The sequence below is a fragment of the Lactuca virosa genome, chromosome 6, assembly GCF_052849685.1.
Source record: "Lactuca virosa cultivar CGN04683 chromosome 6, Lactuca_virosa_CGN04683_v6, whole genome shotgun sequence".
In the NCBI taxonomy this organism is placed as follows: domain Eukaryota; kingdom Viridiplantae; phylum Streptophyta; class Magnoliopsida; order Asterales; family Asteraceae; genus Lactuca; species Lactuca virosa.
In genome coordinates this window covers 75,971,655-75,991,258 of record NC_136431.1, presented here as the reverse complement: position 1 = coordinate 75,991,258, position 19,604 = coordinate 75,971,655, and the positions used below count along the sequence as shown (strand labels likewise).

The 19,604-nt window shown below is 38.7% G+C and overlaps 1 protein-coding gene across 1 annotated transcript; it reads left to right on the top strand.

Moving 5' to 3' along the window:
* The first annotated feature begins 886 nt into the window (after positions 1-886).
* On the top strand, positions 887-3,154 carry LOC145121651 (uncharacterized). The gene has a single exon (XM_079057366.1). It carries the CDS (start codon positions 887-889, stop codon positions 3,152-3,154), a length of 2,268 nt encoding a protein of 755 aa, XP_078913492.1.
* The last annotated feature ends 16,450 nt before the right edge of the window (positions 3,155-19,604 follow it).

The following is a 19,604-nucleotide window of genomic DNA, read 5'->3' as shown; positions in this document are numbered from 1 at the left end:
AATGAACAAGATGAAGATATAACGCTATAGCCACAACAAGTCGTCTCTATAGCCCAAACAATAACGACATCGTTTCGATTATTTAAACCAAATCAGGAAAAAAAAATTAATCAGCCTATCCAGATGATACGTTGTCGGTATAGATTGATTTTTTAGCGACGACTTATTTCATCGGTATAGGTATCTTCGGATACGGTTATATTCTTGAAGTGTTTCTGCTATCCCTGTTATAAAAGTCTTTTAATCAGGCTTATGACGTATAACATAAGCAAAAAGTCATACTTTTCTAGCCCATGTTGGGGTGTCTAGATGTTACTCATTGTATTTTTCTTGCAGTTTGATTATATTTTAGATAGGAAACAACTGCTATGAAACAAAGAATTTGGCAAAAATATGAATGTTGAGTCTCCAACCCATGACAATTTTGTTCAACTTTCAAGAGTTTCATGGACTACTAGACGGCCGGTTTAATAACTTCATATATTCATTTTTCTTTAAGTAGTGGACGGATGCATCATGAGCCGGCTTCTTTGATATTCACAGGTATTAATTATATCTGATTTCTTTTTATTGATTTAAATGTGACAAGGACCTAATCCTACCAGTAACAAACGAAATCCATCCTTGTCATTGATTAAATACTGTATGTGGACGGCTTAAGAACCACACAACATTATCATTGAACAATATCGTCTCTTCTTTTTTTTTTTACTTCCTTACTTTAAAACCTTGGATATTTCTGGCCACTCCTTGTATACGATTTGTAAACAACTAATTTTTTGTCTTTCTGGAGACAATTCTGCAATGTGCATATTTGAGGCATTTCCTACACCCACCTCTAGTTAACCTCAGATCATCATTTTCTATCCCGAAGAAGAATAGAACTATGGGTCCCGACCTAAGTGGATATCTCCATCTTTTGGAACAACTGAAATCTTACAATAATGTTCCAACTGAGTTGATATATTCCTTGCAGTCTTACACCACTTTAGTATACGGGTCAGATCTGCAAAACAGGTTCAGCGAACCTATGCCATGGATTGGGATATATATCGCCTTAGCATCTCTGTTTTGCGTCATTGCAATGGTGGCTGATTTATTACATGGTTTAAGGAACAGAAAGCTATGGTTTCCTTGCAAATATTTCACATTGAATGCTGCTTCTCTCTCTGTAATAGCTATTGCAATGAAGCTACCTGTGGATTTAAATAATTCAATGCCAGGTGATGTGGACCAGGCTGCAAAGGTTGGAAGCATGGGATTTATGTGCACCATGATGTCTCATTTATTGCCTGCTCTAGCAACCTTGGACAGCAAGGAACTTGTCTCAAACATCATAGCTCTCGGTGTTCTGGTAATCACCTTAGTTGTGAATGTTTGCATTCAAATAGAAACGGGTGTTGTTTCCAGTACTGATGTTCGGTACGTGTTAGGTGATGATTATTATTCAAACTCTGTAGGTTATTACACTAAGCCAATAGCAATCATTTATGTTGCTATGTTACTGATGTTGCTGCTAATGCATGCATGTTCAGCTTTAGCGATTCTAAAGTCCAAACAGATACTAGAAATGAAATACCAAGCAGCTCATGGAACAGCTATGAAGGACCAAGAACCAGGAAGATTAATTGTTGATAAGATAAAGCAGCATGTGAGCAATTACTGGATCATGGCATCAACAGGCAATCCCCAGTTCTTCACAGCTTGCTCTGCTACAAGTTGTGCTTCAGGGGTAATATCTGCTATAAGCACTGTCCTCCATGTTATTGTTATACTTTTCAATGTTGGATCGCTAGGGGACTTTAGGTCAGATTACAAGTGGTCAGCGTTGGTGATTCTAATAACACAGTTTATCGGGTCAGTGGTGGGTACTATGGCTCCACTTTCTAGATGTTTTGCAGCCTTAAGCTTTAAGTTGTCCATAAAATGGATTTGGAACAATATGAACGTCTTTAAAGTGGAGAGCTACTGGACTCAGACGTTATATGATTTGAAAGAGAGTACAATGCCATTCCTATCTTGTAGCCGCAAATTCAAGATTTTTGTGGAAAATACGAAAGTCATCGTCCTCAGCTTTTGTATAGGATTTCAGAAGACAGTAGTGGTAGCATGCAAGATGATAGGCCTCATCCCAATTTTCATAGTTATCTGTATCTTTAATTGTTCTTGCTGTTGGAAGTGGTTGAAGTCAATGTTTGATGCATTCGGTATCGTGTTAATAAAAGAGCCTGAGCAACACGAAACAAATAAAATTCTTAGCCATTATGTTTTGCAACTTCAAGAGGATGCAGAGCTTGCTGAAAGAACGCTGAAAAGGATTTCATACTCTTTCGAACGCATTATAAAGAAGGCAGAGAAACAACAACCCTACAATCTTATGAAACTTCTAGAGGGATATAAAGGTTTTGGAAGAGCTGAAAAGTTTGATAGCCATCATGTTCTATCTTTGCTTCTAGAAGAGTCTCCCAATTGCTGGAGCCTACCGTTGGTAACCCTGACAACCATGGCCATCTCTCTTCCTAACATAACAAAAGACAGAGTTGATTGTCTGCTAAGTGGTATGAGTGAAGCTATGGTATATGTCACAATTGTGGAAGCAAGCCTCAATGCTACTGACGACCATGTGATCTTTCAAAAGGCGGCTCAAACTTTGTGGTTAGAAGTTGAGATCTACCAGAAATGGTTAGGAAACAAGCTGCGGAAACTAGTTCCTCTAGTGAATACAGCCGAACAGATTCTTCTGTGGTTGAGGGGTACAGCTAAGAACATGCTCACTCGGGTGGAAAGTAGGGATACTAAAGGCCAAAATGACAGTTCCAAATTCTGGTCTATTTCTGCGAGTTCAATGTATCGTATCACAGAAATGATCCTTCATTCCAACCATTCTAACATTGATAAGGTTAGCCAAGAGGAACTATTTGAGCAATTATCATCAATGATTGCGGACATATTGGTTGCTTGTCTCACGAACTTACCGCAAGTCATAGCAATGAAATGCCACTCGAGTGAAATCGAGAAAAGGGAGGTAAGCGTCTATGCTGCAGCCCAACTTCTAGGTGAGACTATGCAAATAATCAACACCATTCAAGATAGTGAACTTCCAAGCTTGAATCCAGACAACTTACTGTTTATTGTTGACAAGTTGGGTGCCTAGTTAAAGCATCCCTTTACATAAAAACAATTTTTTTCGTGTAACCAAGTAAGTTGATAAAGACATAATTTATTCTCCTATGTAAGAATATCATCTCATGTTTTATTTGCTTCCTTCTGAGATTTCCATAAATATTTATTCTAACTAGAAGGAATTCGGTTGCACCGTTGGCACTGGTTTGAATAATGTTAGGAAACAAAAAGTTGGAAATAATTTTTTGATAATGGCATTAAAAGTTATATAAATAGAATTTGTTTACGTCGCAATTATCCATTACATTCCATGATAGAATGAAAAAGAAAAAGAAAAACATTTACTCAGTAAACAATGAAAAATTAACAAAATATGAAGAACAGAATGGTCCATTCCATTCAATCAAAATAAACAATTTCATTCCTTCCTTGATTTCATCATAAAGATGGTGTACTTATGCATGTATCATGGTCTCTTATATACAAAAGGTCACCACTACACTGCACTCATAGCTTTCTTGCAAAGGGAAAAGCATAGAAATAGAGGTCAAGATCATTATTTCACTTTAAAGTAGCACAAAGGAATGGTTGACAGCAAATGGAAAAGATTTCAATTCCATTTATTTGTTGTTTTTTTATTTAGTTTGGAAATCTATAAAAAGAATTTAAGTGAAAATTATGGTAAATGACCAAAACACCCTTTAGTGATTGGACCAAAAAAGAAGATGAAGTTAACAACACAGTAAACAAATCAATATAGAATCTTGCTATGAAAAGCAAAATAGCAAAAAGTTTCGGTTTCGGACTAAATCCAGTAGAAAGCATATACCACAGGGACTATCTTTTTTGTAAATTATTCAATAAACAATGAACTTATATAAAAAGATAAAGAGTACAGGCGTCCTGAAAGCGTAAATGTACAGAGTATACTTTCCACCATTGATTTTACTGCGTTCTTTCATTCTTGAAACTAAAGTTTGACCCATTGTCAATAAAGGGCTTGAAAATCTTAAAGCTACATAATTTGCCAAACATGGAATGCGTCGAACATCAGGAGGTGCATGGAATGATAATCGGATTGCAAATGGTAAAATCTTTATAAACGTGAGGCTCATTTAACACATTAAAATATGATTAGATGATAAATAATAACTTAATTAAAAAAAACTTACTTTTCTTCTAGAAGGCTTGGAAGAACTGTGTCCATGTAGTACCGAACATGTAACACCGTAAATTTTCAAACCAAAAATTTCATTTTAAACACAATAAACTCATATCACAATTTCTCAAAAACCACAATTATCCCAAGTGTCATCAAAATCCACAAAATAAAATCACTATCCCAAAATCATAAAAATACTCTCGCTCCAATGTGTACTATCAAGTCGGCGTCTTCCCGTGATCCTGAGAAATACCTGAAACACATAACACATAACACTATAAGCACGAAGTTTAGTGAGTTTTCCAAAATACCACACATATCTCATTACCCTCCGGTCAATGTGTCTCAGTCGGACCCTCTGGTCCCACAACTCAGCTGGACCCTCCGGTCCCTCAACTCGGCAGCTCAATATAATACACAACATATATATCACAAAGACAATAAGCAGGATATCTCAATACACAGTATATGCACATAAGACCCTTCGGTCACACATAGATTACCACTCAAGGTAAGTATAGTGAGAAGACTCACCTCGTAAGCAAGCAAGTAATAACGTCGTACACGAATCTCGAACTAGCCTCCGCCTAACACATAGGATAAATATCTATAATTAATACTCTATCTACTACTCCAAATAAACTAAAGGTTATTCTTTGTCTCTCTAACTCTTGAAGCGAGTAAAAGACCATTTTATCCCTCAATTGTCTCCATTTCTCATGTTTGACCAAACCCTAAAGTCAACAGAAGTCAAACTCGAGTCAACAGTCAATGTTGACTCAACTCGTCGAGTGCACTTATGCAACTTGTCGAGTCCTCTTGACTCCTCGGATCTCTCATGAAAGTCCAGCTCAGCTCGTCGAGTTGACCTCCAACTCGCCGAGTTATCGCATGCTCAGCTCATCGGGACAAACCCTAACTGACTCGTCGAGTCAATTCATAGACTCGGCGAGTCCCTTCAATCTGATTTCTCATTCAGACATTTTAAAGCAGATCTATCACTCCAAACACTAGATCTAGCATCCCAGGACTCGATTGTTACGTAAAGCTTCGATCTTTACGTTCATGCATGGTACTTTTGCTCCAAAATACCAATACATGTTCTCACAAAGTGTTAAGCATAATAACCCTCATATGGATGAATAAAGTTGAGACCTTTCGACTTTAGGGACCTCACAAGGTCTAGATCTGAGGTCTAAACCTCATGATAATTTAGTATGCTTGAAGTCCCAATTAAAAGGTGGTAGAAACCCTAATCTTCCATAACCATGAGATCTAACCAAATAAATGAGAAAGGTGCATGCTTTTTACCTTCCACTTGAAGCTTTGGACGAATTGGTCCTGGATCCCACAGTTCCTCCTTGTTCCTTGCTGGACAAACTCCTCTTCTCCTCAAAAGATGCACTAAAATTCCTCAAGATTAGCTTTGAGACTCTCTTAGCTCACTACACTCGTTTAGGGTTTCACACAGGGAGGCTGGGCAACTGGTGAGGCGCAAATGAGAACATAAGTTCTCTTAAATAGGCCCTAAACCCGGGGATTTAGGGTTTCATCTCACAGCGCCAACTCGGCGAGTCGGCTCTCTGACTCGTCGAGTTAGTCACTTAACCCCTGTGACCAATCACCACTCTACTCGATGAGTTGAGGCACCAACTCGCCGAGTTACTCAATAAAACCCAAAAATAAATATCTAAATAATATAACTGGGAGTCTGGATGTTACAGAACAGGTGCCCAAACCTTTATTTTGAAGTTGAAAACATTGGTTAAATTCCAGTCAAACCTTTCCATTAGGTATCCAGGTACTGTGTTAACTATTCGTACGTCGTTTTCCAATATTTTAATGAAAGTTTTTCTTCATCATATATGTCACTAAACTTACTGCAATACAACAAAAAACACATAAATACTTTCAAATATATGTATATATAACAATAAGCAATTATAGTAATTAGTAAAAGAGCAGGTTTACAAACCTGGGATCTCTCCAAATGCTATGGAAATGAAAATTTGGAATGACAGGTGTCGCGTTAAGGTAACATGCCACAACAACTGCATTGCAAATCTAGAGACATAGAATTTTGTGGGTGAAAAAACTCATTAAATTTTGTCAAACGCCATAGACTTTCATCGATGCCATTAAGATAATCCTCCATCCGATCGACCCATTGATCACAATACTCGGGAATCAGCATCGGAATCTTCGTTGCAGATCCAAGAAAATTCGCATAATTCATCATCATGTTCACATTGAGGTTAGCCATTTGATTTTATTCAATAAAAAGAGAAATTTCTAGAAGAAAATTGATATGATTAACAAATCAATTGATAGAAACAATAGCATAATCAATTAATCACTTATTGATTAAGTGAAGAATTGTGTTTTCAAATAGCGGAATATTGAATCGGAATGAGCGATTCAAAAAAATGAAAAATGCTACGCAAATTCTTCAATAAAAGAAGTGAATACCGCTCCGATACCAATTAAAGAGTGTATGAAATAATGTTTGAATCAATCGAATATAAGAAAGCAATAAAGAACACGGAGATCTAAATAAGATCTGCTTAGCTCCGGTTACGTCTGGAATAAGTATAAAGGTTTTGCATACAAAGAGTACTCTAAGAGTGTTCGTTAATCTAGACCTAAGCACCTACCATATTTATAGGGTACCTTAAAGACACAAAAAATAAAAGGACTGAACATACAATGCAAAACCAGTAAATGCCTTATAAATAGATATGATACTGAAAGCACTTAACTTTGGCTATTTACAGACGCGAAACCTAAAGACATAGCTTTCAACTACTCAATAAAAATTTCAACTCTACATATACATTCCTTACAACTCGAGGACTCTAGAACTTGTACAACACTCCAAGTTATTGACATATGGACAGGGAAACGCCTAACAGCGACACCTGACTCTCAGAAGTTCCCAACATTGTGTAGTAGTATAGAATCCCTGTAAATTACTATACTATTTAGAGTAATGTAACACAACACAAACCAAAACGAGAATTTTTCGTGATTAAGCAATATACAATATCTGAATTATTTTATAAGTATTAAAATAATCAGTCGTTTTAGAATTATTCTTTTGAACAACATGTTAATGGTTAAAAGTAAGTATCCCCAAGTTAGTAAAATTCGCATATACTCGGATTAGAACATGGTACCTTAAATTTAAGAGGCATATGAAAGATCTAGTATGCTCAAGAATCATATTAAAGCGATATTGCTAATTCACATATGATACTAATAGGTCACACTAACAACAACTTGATACAATTGATTATCTGTTAGAAATTGGTTTTAATAAATATTCAACAATCTCTTATAATTAAATTGGAAATTATTTATTTCTAGGAAATAATAATTTTCATTAGCAAGTAACATTATATATAATTCATATGGTATGAATTAATAAGTCATGCACAACATTTGGACTATATAAATTCTTTTTTCTTTTACCAAAAAGTTAAAGTTTATATTTTATAAACTTGGTTTATAAAATATAAAAGGTTTTTGTTTTCGTTTGCCTTTATAATTTCTAAAATTGGCTAGATAAAAGAGAGTATGGGCTTTTCATTTGTTTAATGAAAAGAACACTCCTCTAAAAAGTCAAACATGAACAATATGATTAAAATAAGGAGTGATTGTCTTTCGATTAATTTATTCAAAAGAAGGGCATGGCTTGAAGCATGGTGAACACATAGGCTTTAGGGGCATGGGTTCTTAAGGTGTTAAGAACTTATGGACCAAAGATTTTCTATATAAAGTGAGGCTTTCATATCTCTTTCACCACTCATGCAAAAGATTGTAAATATGTATGTATGTGTGTTTCTCTCAAGTTTTAGTTGAAGACTTGGAGATCACACTCTTTCTTATGCTCTCTTTATGTTCTTAGTTTGATAAGAGCATAAAGCTTAAGAGTTTAAGGAGTTTTACACAAAAGAACTAGCATTCTACATCAAGTTGGTTCATTGTGGGTGTCTCTAAAGTTCTACATTCTCCATCAACTTCCAAGTCTCCCCTTAAGGATTCAAAGTATACAAAGGTTGTTAACCCTTTGTAACATCCAGATTTTTAGGGACATTATTGTGTATGTTAATCTTGAGATTGAAGGAGCGACTCGACGAGTTGAGGGACCAACTCGCCGAGTCGAGTCGAGTTGCTCGCGTGGATTTAATGAGTGGACTCGACGAGTTAGAGGAGTGACTCGCTGAGTTGGTGTTGGGCAAAGAAACCCTAAGTCTCCGGGTTTGTGACCTATTTAAGGGGCTTCAAGCCCTCATTTCCGCCTCCATTCACCCTTGAGAGCCTGAGAGAAATCTTTAAACCGTTCTAACCTTTGTGAAGAAAGTGTGTGATCATTTTGGGCAATCTTGGTGCATTTCTATGAAGAAGGATGAAGAGCTTCTTGATGGGGAACAAAGGAAGGCAGTGGATCTGTGGTATTGAGTGTTTCAACTACTAAGAGAAGGTACAAAGTCCTCATCTTGTTCATTCCTTGTACTAGATCTCATTTTGGGAGTTTTAGGGCTTTGCTTCCATCCTTTTGAATCTATGAGTTGAATGAGACATGGATTGAGGTTGGAAACCTCAGATCTGGACCTCCTAAGGTCCTTAGAGTCTAGGTGTCCCAGCTTTAGTCGTTCAAATGAGGGTTGATGAGCTAAATCCTTCATGAAAGGCATGTATTAGCATTTTGGAGCAATAACCTCATGTATGAACGTAAAGATCGAAGCTTTACGTGATTATTGAGCCTTAGGATGATAGATCTAGTGTTTGGAGTGATAGATCTGATTGAAATCGTCTGAATGAACATTTGGTCTGAATGACCTCGCCGAGTCAATGAGCCGACTCGACGAGTTGGTTAGGGTTTGTCCCGAAGAACTGAATCATGCGATAGCTCGACGAGTTGGGGGTTAACTCGACGAGCTGAGCTGGACTGTCACGAGACTTCTGAGGAAAATAAGTGGACTCGACGAGTCGTAAGGGTGCACTCGGCGAGTCGGGTCAAACATGGACTGTTGACTCGAGTTTGACTTCTGTTGACTTTTGGGCTTTGGTCAACATAAGTGGTAGAGACCATGGAGGGGTAAAATGGTCTTTTATCCACTTCAAAGAGTTAAAGAGAGGAAGAATAGCCTTCGGTCATTAGAGTTGTGATTAGAGTATCACTTAGAGATATTCATCCCTTGTGTTAGGCGGACGCTAGTTCGAGATTCGGGAGCGATGTCTTTACTTGTTGCTTGTCAGGTGATTCTTCTCACTATACGTTACCTAGAGTGGTATTTATATGTGACTGGAAGGTCTTATGTGCTTACTTGAGTTATGCATCTTGTTTATGTGATATTATGCTATGAGTTATTTAGACCGGGCCGAAAGGTCCAACGATATATGAGGCCGGAAGGCTCAACCAGACCGGACCAGAGGGTCCAACGAGCCTTACCGGACCTAAGGGTCCAACGAGCTGCCAGACCGGAAGGTCATCCTGGGTAGTACCGGAAGGTCTACCAGAGTTGTGGAGCCGGAAGGTCCACTGAGACACATCGGGTCGGAGGGTCCATTATAGTTATAGCATCGAGTGGCTAATATGTGTATATGGTATTTTGGGGAATTCACTAAGCTTCGTGCTTACCGTGTTATGTGTTATGTGTTTCAGGTTTCCTAAGGATCGCGGGACGGCACCGGCTTGGTTGTACACACCAGTGAAAGAGTTACATTTTTGAGGATCCTGGATTTTAACCGAGTAATTATGGAGTTTGAGCTGTAAACTTAATAAATGAGATTCTTGTGAAATACATTATGGGAATTATGTAATTTTAAATCAAAAATTTGTTTTGAAAATTCACTTCGTTACAAGTTGGTATCAGAGCCTTGGTTTGAGGGATTCGGATACACCTTCGGGTATGTCTGGACTCAAACCGAGGATTTGAGAAAAGTTTTCAAAAGAAACGATTTTTCTGGAAACGAGTATATATTACAAGAGAAAGCGGAAAAGAAAAGTGTGTACAATCAGCCAGCTCCCGAACGGTGATTTCCCAAAAATACCCTTACTTTTGTATTATGAGATATGTTATGAGATATTATGCATGTTAGAGATAGGCTAGGTATTTCATATTTTAGGACTAGAGTGGCCTGATTTGTGATGCCTTAGCCTAGGAGTCGCTGTTATTTATGATGTGCTTTCGAGTATATGTTGAGTAAGAGTATCCAGCAAGAATCCTTTTAGAGAGGGATTTGAGTAGAGGAGTAATCTAGGAGAGATACCTAGATGAGCATTCGTGGAGCCTATTGAGAGAGTAGTTAGATACCCGCGAGGGGTAGAGTTGCTGAGTTCGGTGATAGCTTTTGAGTATGAGTAGAGCAAGTGGAGTTATCACTTGTAGTGGTTCTGTGTGATGGTATAGACTATTTGATGCCCAAATGCTGCTTGCTTCGTGCTTTGTGGGACTCCTGATGATGGGAGTCAACTACCAAGTGAATATGACGATATTCGGGAGGTAGGTGATTGGCGTCATAAGGAGTTCTTCAGCAGCTGAAGGCATAGAAGGGTGAGGACCTAGGAAGAGCCTAGGGGTGACCATGGTCCGATGAGTGTGCTGACAGAGTAGAGCATTTCGCTGGGGAGCGAGTACGTGTGTCGGGATTAGTGTTCGAGAAGGTTGAGCAGCTACTTAGGAACTTCGGGATGGTCCGTGTAGAAAGTATGGGTAGATGTGGCAGGTAGTATGGGCCCGTACTACTGAAAGCAGAGGACCCATACTCGATGCAGAGAGTATTCTGGAGGTTCGAAGTAGCAGATCGAGAGGTGATATCATGGTTCGAGTACCATGATTCGTAGCGGATTGAGAAGGGAGAATATGGTTCGAGTACCATGGTTCATAGCATATTGAGAAGAGAGAACATGGTTCGAGCGCCATGATCAGTGGCATATTAAGAGAAGATAACATGGTTCGGGTACCATGGTTTATAGTAGATCGAGAGGTGATGTCATGGTTTGAGTACCATGATTTGTAGCAGCTCGAGAGGTGATGTCATGGTTCGAGTACCATGATTCGTAGCAGATTGAAAGAAGAGGACATGGTTCGAGTACCATGGCACGTGGCGGTTAGTGCTTCTGGTTTTACCGGTTATTCCGTGGTGATTGACTAGACTGAGATCAGATGAGAAAGAGTATGGGGCTAGAGGCCCATGACGAACGAGTTTTAGTGGAGCATCCCTTGAGAAGGAAATCGAGTTAGCTCCGAGGGATTGTTGGTGAGATGCCAGTTGGATTTGCAAGACTTAGGGATGAGTAGGGAAGGTGCGTTATGGGAAAATACGGTCTGGGCTGAGCGACCGGCCGATAGTGGAGATGTCACTTTCTGTGACCTGAGTGGTGCTATTTCAGTGTTCTGTGGGAAGCAGGAGAGATATGGAGTTTCTGGTTTAGAGTTGAAGGTAAACCCTGTGGGGTAGCAAACGTGGTGACCTTTTCACCAAAATATTTTGGCAATATGTTGCCTGTGAGGTATCCTTATACCAAGAGAGAGTCATTAGTGGGACTAAGACGGACGAGAGCAAAGAAGTGCCTTGTTGAGGTGAAGGTACTTGTATTAGTAGTTTCCGGTGGTTAAAAAGGAGTATATCGGGGCAGTGGCCCTCGTGGTCTACAGGGTGTATCGACAATGAGAATGAGGTCGGTGCTTTTATGATCATTTCCGTTTTGGGAGGCGGATCGATGAGCTAGAGTCGAAGTGCGTGATAGGGCACTATTTCCGGATTTGAGATAGATTGGATTCGGAACAGTGGGGTTTCCGATGGTGTGTCAGTCTGAGGCTTCAAGGTGGCTAGATACAGTCATGAGTGGAGGATTCCAAGATTTTGTCAGGAACGGGATATTGGAGATTGTTTGGTTTCCTTTGGGAAGGCCCTGGGATGATTGTGAAATACGTTTAAGAGTCAAATGTGACATGACTGGTGAGACAATCTACTGAGTAGACTATAGATGTGCCAATTAATGATTGTTCGAACCCTGAGTGGGGGAGAACTAGTTCTCCAGTTAGGGGATCAGTGATCCATTCATGTGCGGTCAGAGGAATGGTTATGGGAATCTGCGGTGCGGACGCATGAGTCGAGGATGAGGCGAGGTTCCAGACGGGAAGATGTAAGAGTTTGTGTTTAAGAAAGGATGAGTGGATCCACGGTAGGTGGCTGTGGATTGGGAAAAAATTCATCGTGACCTGTGATTTTCGGAATTAGCATATGTCGAGTTCTAGTGGATTGCGGATGCAATAGCTGTGATTTGCAAGTGAAGGTATAGATTGTGATCTATACCCCTGGAAGGGCAGCAGTTGATTTGTCGATCAATTTTAGGGTCGATATGAGTAGTTCCGTATGGGTAGTGACCAGTAGAGGGGGAGCTTCGGGTTTTCGTCAACATGTTCAGAGCCATTGACTATGCCTCTGTGTTTCAAATTTGGAGATGGAATTCTCTGAGGTTCTAGTGGTGCGAGAGTAAGATCGGTTGAGAGACTCTGAAAGAGCAATGCAGTATCCAAGTACGGTGTCGTGAGTATGAGATCAGTGGTTTGGGCAAAACATCATGAGATTCTGTGTTGGTGTACCGGGGTATCCGGGTATGATGTCCTTATTTCCAGATTATTTTGAGTTCTGAGTTGAGAGCTGGCAAGTGGTGTAGCAAGTATCTATGATTCCGGTGGGAGCACTTCGGCTAATTGTATTCGAGAATGTGGATTGCAGCAGGGAAAGGTGTTTTGTTATGGCGGATGTCGTCAGAAATAGCAATGCATAATTTGGGTAAGTGTGTACACCTATCTATGGTTGGTCCGCAGGGCATGAGTTAATGATCGCAGTGTGGCGTCGACCTGAGGATGAGTTTGTGAAGTGATAAGAGCAAGTGCGATAAGACTACGGGGAGCCGTAGCACTCACTATTCAGTGGGAGGTTGTAGTGATGCTATGGGGAGCCGTAGTACTCACTATTCAGTGAGAGGTTGTGGTGATGCTACGGGGAGCCGTAGTACTTACTATTCAGTGAGAGGGTGTGGTGATGCTACGGGGAGCCATAGTACTCACTATTCAGTGAGAGGTTGTTGTGATGCTGCGGGGAGCTGTGGTACTCACTATTCAGTGAGAGGTCGTTGTGATACTGCGGGGAGCCGTAGTACCCACTAGTCAGCGAGAGAATGTTGTGATGAAGTACTCTCTGATCAGAGCATGACGCAAAAGAGTTTTAGGCTTGGGTAGCCCTGATAATCGAGTTTGTGGGAGCCTGGTGGTCGAACCAGGGGCGAGACTGGGGTCTCCATATTTGTCGGGAGTCGTTATATTCTGAATTGAGTAGTGGTTGTCGCAACCAAAGGGAAGTGGATCAGTGAGGAACGCATGGGTTGCGGGTCATGAGTCATATGTTGAGTGGTTCAATGGGACGAGTGGTTCCAAATCTGGGTCAGATCAAACTCTCGAGTTTGAGTTTGGCTCTGGTAGCGCGTCGGGTAGGCGAGACGAGATTCCAGATCAGAGATGAGTTCCATGTTGAAGGGTATTGGTTGTCATCTGGTGTCTTAGACCTGAGTGGGTCAATTCGTTGGTATGGGAAAACCGCAAAACGCATGGAACTAATGAGTAGTAGACGGCAGAGGTCGAGGGTGAGACGAATTCCGTATTCGCTTGAGGTAAAGCAAACTTTGTGACTTGTGTATCACACTGGGCCGAGATAGTTGTATTTATAAGGAAGTCAGTGAGACGTTTTGGTACATACAATGGGTAACCTTTGGAGGTTCAACTGCTGGGTCGGGGATGACCTGGTACTCAGTCTTGAAAGGGATATTGAGAATGGAGCTGAGGTGTATGTTTGTCAGATGTCGGAGGACGCTTTTGAACAAGCATGATCATCTTTCGTGCCTGAGGTCAGGGTATTGAGGGTTCGTTGTTCAGAAGGGTTGTGATCGCAGTACAGTGGATGGGTCCTCGGTGTGATGTGATCCTTTTATTCCTTGGTATATGATCTTGATTGTTTATCATGTCTGGGACGAGTGATCAGTGGCCAGTTTTGGGCATGGACTTGTTTTTATCGGTCCCCACTAGAGAAGCAGAGGGGCGGTGAGTTATCGGGGATTGTTATTCGAGGAGCGAATAACGTGGTGATATCTTGAGAGGGCGGTCTGGCTGTGTGTCAAGCTACTAGAGTTTCCAGATTCTTGAGAGTCAGAAGGGGTAGCGTAGTGGCAGATGGGTCTGTCCTTTTCCAGGGAGGAGTTCCTGTTTGGATTCAGGTGTCCAGAGAGGAACATAGTTGTGGGGTATGAGATCCTTTCGATGGTACTGTTCGGTTATTCGATTAGATCTATTTGTTGTTGAGGAGCGATTTCGAGGGAGAAATCTAATTCAAGTGGGGGAGAATGGTAACATCCGGATTTTCAGGGACATTATTATGTATGTTAATCTTGAGATTGAAGGAGTGACTCGACGAGTTGAGGGACCAACTCGCCGAGTCGAGTCGAGTTGCTCGCGTGGATTTAATGAGTGGACTCGACGAGTCAGAGAAGGGACTCGCCGAGTTGGTGCTGGGCAGAGAAACCCTAAGTCTCCGGGTTTGTGACCTATTTAAGGGGCTTCAGGCCCTCATTTCCGCCTCCATTCACCCTTGAGAGCCTGAGAGAAACCCTTAAACCGTTCTAACCTTTGTGAAGAGAGTGTGTGATCATTTTGGGCAATCTTGGTGCATTTCTATAAAGAAGGATGAAGAGCTTCTTGATGGGGAACAAAGGAAGGCAGTGGATCTATGGTATTGAGTTTTTTAGCTACTAAGAGAAGGTACAAAGTCCTCATCTTGTTCATTCCTTGTACTAGATCTCATTTTGGGATTTTTAGGGCTTTGCTTCCATCCTTTTGAATCTATGAGTTGAATGAGACATGGATTGAGGTTGGAAACCTCAGATCTGGACCTCCTAAGGTCCTTAGAGTCTAGGTGTCCCAGCTTTAGTCGTTCAAATGAGGGTTGATGAGCTAAATCCTTCATGAAAGGCATGTATTAGCATTTTGGAGCAATAACCTCATGTATGAACGTAAAGATCGAAGCTTTACGTGATTATTGAGCCTTGGGATGATAGATCTAGTGTTTGGAGTGATAGATCTGATTGAAATCGTCTGAATGAACATTTGGTCTGAATGAACTCGCCGAGTCAATGAGCCGACTCGACGAGTTGGTTAGGGTTTGTCCCGAAGAACTGAATCATGCAATAGCTCGACGAGTTGGGGGTCAACTCGACGAGCTGAGCTGGACTGTCACGAGACTTCTGAGGAAAATAAGTGGACTCGATGAGTCGCAAGGGTGCACTTGGCGAGTCGAGTCAAACATGGACTGTTGACTCGATTTTGACTTCTGTTGACTTTGGGGCTTTGGTCAACATGAGTGGTAGAGACCATGGAGGGGTAAAATGGTCTTTTATCCACTTCAAAGAGTTAAAGAGAGGAAGAATAGCCTTCGGTCATTAGAGTTGTGATTAGAGTATCACTTAGAGATATTCATCCCTTGTGTTAGGCGGAGGTTAGTTCGAGATTCGGGAGCGTGGTCTTTACTTGCTGCTTGTCAGGTGAGTCTTCTCACTATACGTTACCTAGAGTGGTATTTATGTGTGGCCGGAAGGTCTTATGTGCTTACTTGAGTTATGTATCTTGTCTATGTGATATTATGCTATGAGTTATTTTGACCGGGCCGAAAGGTCTAACGATATATGAGGCCGGAAGGCTCAACTAGACCGGATCAGAGGGTCCAACGAGCTAGACTGGACCTAAGGGTCCAACGAGCTGCCAGACCGGAAGGTCATCCTGGGTAGTACCGGAAGGTCTACCAGAGTTGTGGAGCCGGAAGGTCCACTGAGACACATCGGGCCGGAGGGTCCATTAGAGTTATAGCCTCGAGTGGCTAATATGTGCATGTGGTATTTTGGGGAATTCACTAAGCTTCGTGCTTACCGTGTTATATGTTATGTGTTTCAGGTATCCTTAGGATCGCAGGACGGCACCGGCTTGGTTGTACACACCAGTGAAAGAGTTACATTGTTGAGGATCCTGGATTTTAACCGAGTAATTATGGAGTTTGAGCTGTAAACTTAATAAATGAGATTCTTGTGAAATACATTATGGGAATTATGTAATTTTAAATGAAAATTTTGTTTTGAAAATTCATGTCGTTACACCCTTCTTCCTCTTTGATGCTTGTTTTCTTTCCAAACTTTGCAAGAATATCGTTTGTGGGTATAAACTTGGTTTATGTTATTCACTTTATCAAGTCTTCTGTTGCCTAAATCTTATGTTTTTGAAACTAATTTTTGAATAAAAATCCAACAATTGGTATTAGAGTCACCTTGCAAGTTTGGTTATATTTTTTTATTTTTGGAAATCTTAGTTTTTGGAGAATATGGATAACTTTGTTTTATATAAAAACAAGTTCATACATATTTTCTATCACAACTTTATAATTGTTATTTTATGTGACAAAAGTTTTCATACATCTTTTGTCATTTAAAGTTGTCTTAGAAAAACAAAGGTTGTTTAATGTGTACGTTGATATGTATGATGTGCATAAACTAGCCAACGACCATTGTGTTTGTTGTGTTGGTTGTTTATAAAAATGGTTGTAATAAATTATTTATTCATATGGTATGTAATAAATTAAATAGATTACTTTTCTTAGTTTATTTTTGTAAGTAATAGATTAGTTTTTAGAATTAATTTATTTGTACAAAAATGTAACAATAAATGACGTTGGAGCCATTTTTGAAGACCAAAGAGCAATTTCCGTGATTAAGAAATGTGCTCAAAGTTAGTGATAGTTTCTGAGAAGTGTCACTAATGTTGTTTCTTAAGGGATGTTGGAATTTTATCGACAGTTGTTGAAATATTGTTTTCAATAATTTTTTCCAATCCTTTGCAAGCAATCAGTGTTTTCTCAAGTGGGAGCTTCTACAACAACATTACAAGAAGATTTTTGGTCCCTTAAAATCTCCATTTAGGAATGCACTTGACATTTTTTGTATTGGATTATAAAAATGTCATTAGTTGGCTATGTTTATGGACATATAATTTTATGCATGTTGTGTTGTTTATTTTATGCAATTATTATGTGTGGTTGATAAATTAGTTTTTCACATGCTAAAATAATTTTGGACAAAATAAACATCACATGGAGTTTGGTTTTCAAAATTTATAATGTGGACATAAGAAGTAACAAGTTATTGGTTTAAAATAAAATCCGTTTTTTTTTTAACGGCAGTTTGACTGGTTACATGTTAGTGTTAATACTTCAATTCTTGTTAGCACCAAGGATCGAACCGTGGCATCCTCATTCTCCCATACTAAGAGGCTAAGCATGTACATAAAAACGTTAATAACGTCAAATTTTAAAATACTCAAATATAAGTTTTAAAACGATGATTTATATATATGTATACATACATACACACACACACACACACACACACACACACACATATATATATATATATATATATATATATATATATATATATATATAATGAAAGGATGTTTTATAAAAGATATAAAAGGTTCAAATGCACTCAAAATTAATACCGGTTATTAAAATTGAATCACATTAAATTATATAAAAACTAGCTTTTTATATAGAACCTTTAAAAGCGATTTTCTTTTAAAAATTGGTACCATGGTTTATTATCTGCATGTAATAACCATGATATCATATGTTTTTAAAACTAGAATTATAAAACATATAAAAGACCCTTTTAAAAACCCTCAAATCTATACAATCATTTTTAAAGTGCACTCGCACATCTCTTGTATGCACTAGTGGGATAAAGGATACCTAACCGCTTAGTGTTATCTCTTGATGGCCGGTGTGTCTTCACGATTTTTATAACCAAGTTATAGGCCGATTACACAAGTTTTTTAAAATTGGATGATTTGATTAAAAATCTTTTTTGATAAATGATACCTAAGCAAGAGAGTTCGAGACATAAATGTGATCAAACATGTTTAATTAAATTTGTTATTAGCGATCTCATAAATCTAGGAATTATATAGTAAGATATAATTGATAATCAATTATCTATCGGGTTGAATTCAAATGGATGGGACAAATAATACCTAACCATTTTTTTTTCAACTTGGATCCTAGACTTTGATAATTAATGTTTTTGGAAACTAAAAGGGTATTAATTGTTAAAGAGTTTAAATATTGAAAATACTAAATGATTTTTGTTAAAATTTTGTAGTTAAATAACCCATTATCATTACCATGAATTGTCATTTCTCCTTTAATGACTTAATGAAACAATAACATTCACTAGATACAACTTCAATGAATGATTTCATGTCTTAAGGGACAATCTCGCGAGAGATATGAAATTGTATACACTTAAAGGTCCTAGTCCTAAACTATTTTCTTTGAGCAATAAGCCTAAACATCATACCTAGTAAAGGCATCACTATGATGCTAAAGATGTTTCTAACATCAAACTAGGAATAGTTCAAGGCACAAAAGAGTCACCTTGTGTGATCTAAGAGGCTCATGTTTTATGGACTAAACACCTTTAAGCCCAAGAAATCCAATAAGGCCCACATAGATGGATCTTGTTTCTTTTGTGGAGAAACTGGACACTGGAAGAGGATCTGCTCCTCTTATCTAAAAGAAAGTCTGGAAGAGACTAGTATTTCTGGTATCTACTAGATAGAACTCATATTTTTCATATAACACTTAGGTATTTGGCACTTAAATATTAATCTAATATTTACAAATGGCTTACAGATAGCTACAGAAGAGTAACTAGCTTAACACAATCAAGTTGGAACTACACTCGCGGAGTCTAGTTTCTTATGCTTGGAACATAATGTACATGTAATATAAAACAATGTTTGTTTTGGAACAATGTATGTTTTAATTTAGCTTGCCTAAATATATGTCTCACTTAATTTATGAATGACTGACTATTTACTTAAATCGTTTTTCGTAACGATCACCATCATATTCGGAAATGATTAAAATTCATTTTATGAGACTAGATCTGTTAATAAGAATTATAAATTAAATATAAATATTTTATAAATAACAAGTTCTATATGCAAAAAACTTTTCACTTAAACTTGTTTTAAATCAAACTCATCTTTGGCATTGTTATCTTTATTATATAAATGACATTCACATATTCCAACTTCAAGAAAGTGATTCTTGAAGGCAAATAATGTAGTTTATTTGACATATGAAAATCTTATTTATATATAAAAGATTCCTAATGATATTTTCACTAAGTAGTAGAGAAAATAATTATTAA

Coding starts and splice junctions, on each gene's coding strand:
- LOC145121651 (XM_079057366.1), top strand. CDS start 887: ATGGGTCCCGACCTAAGTGGATATCTCCATCTTTTGGAACAACTGAAA.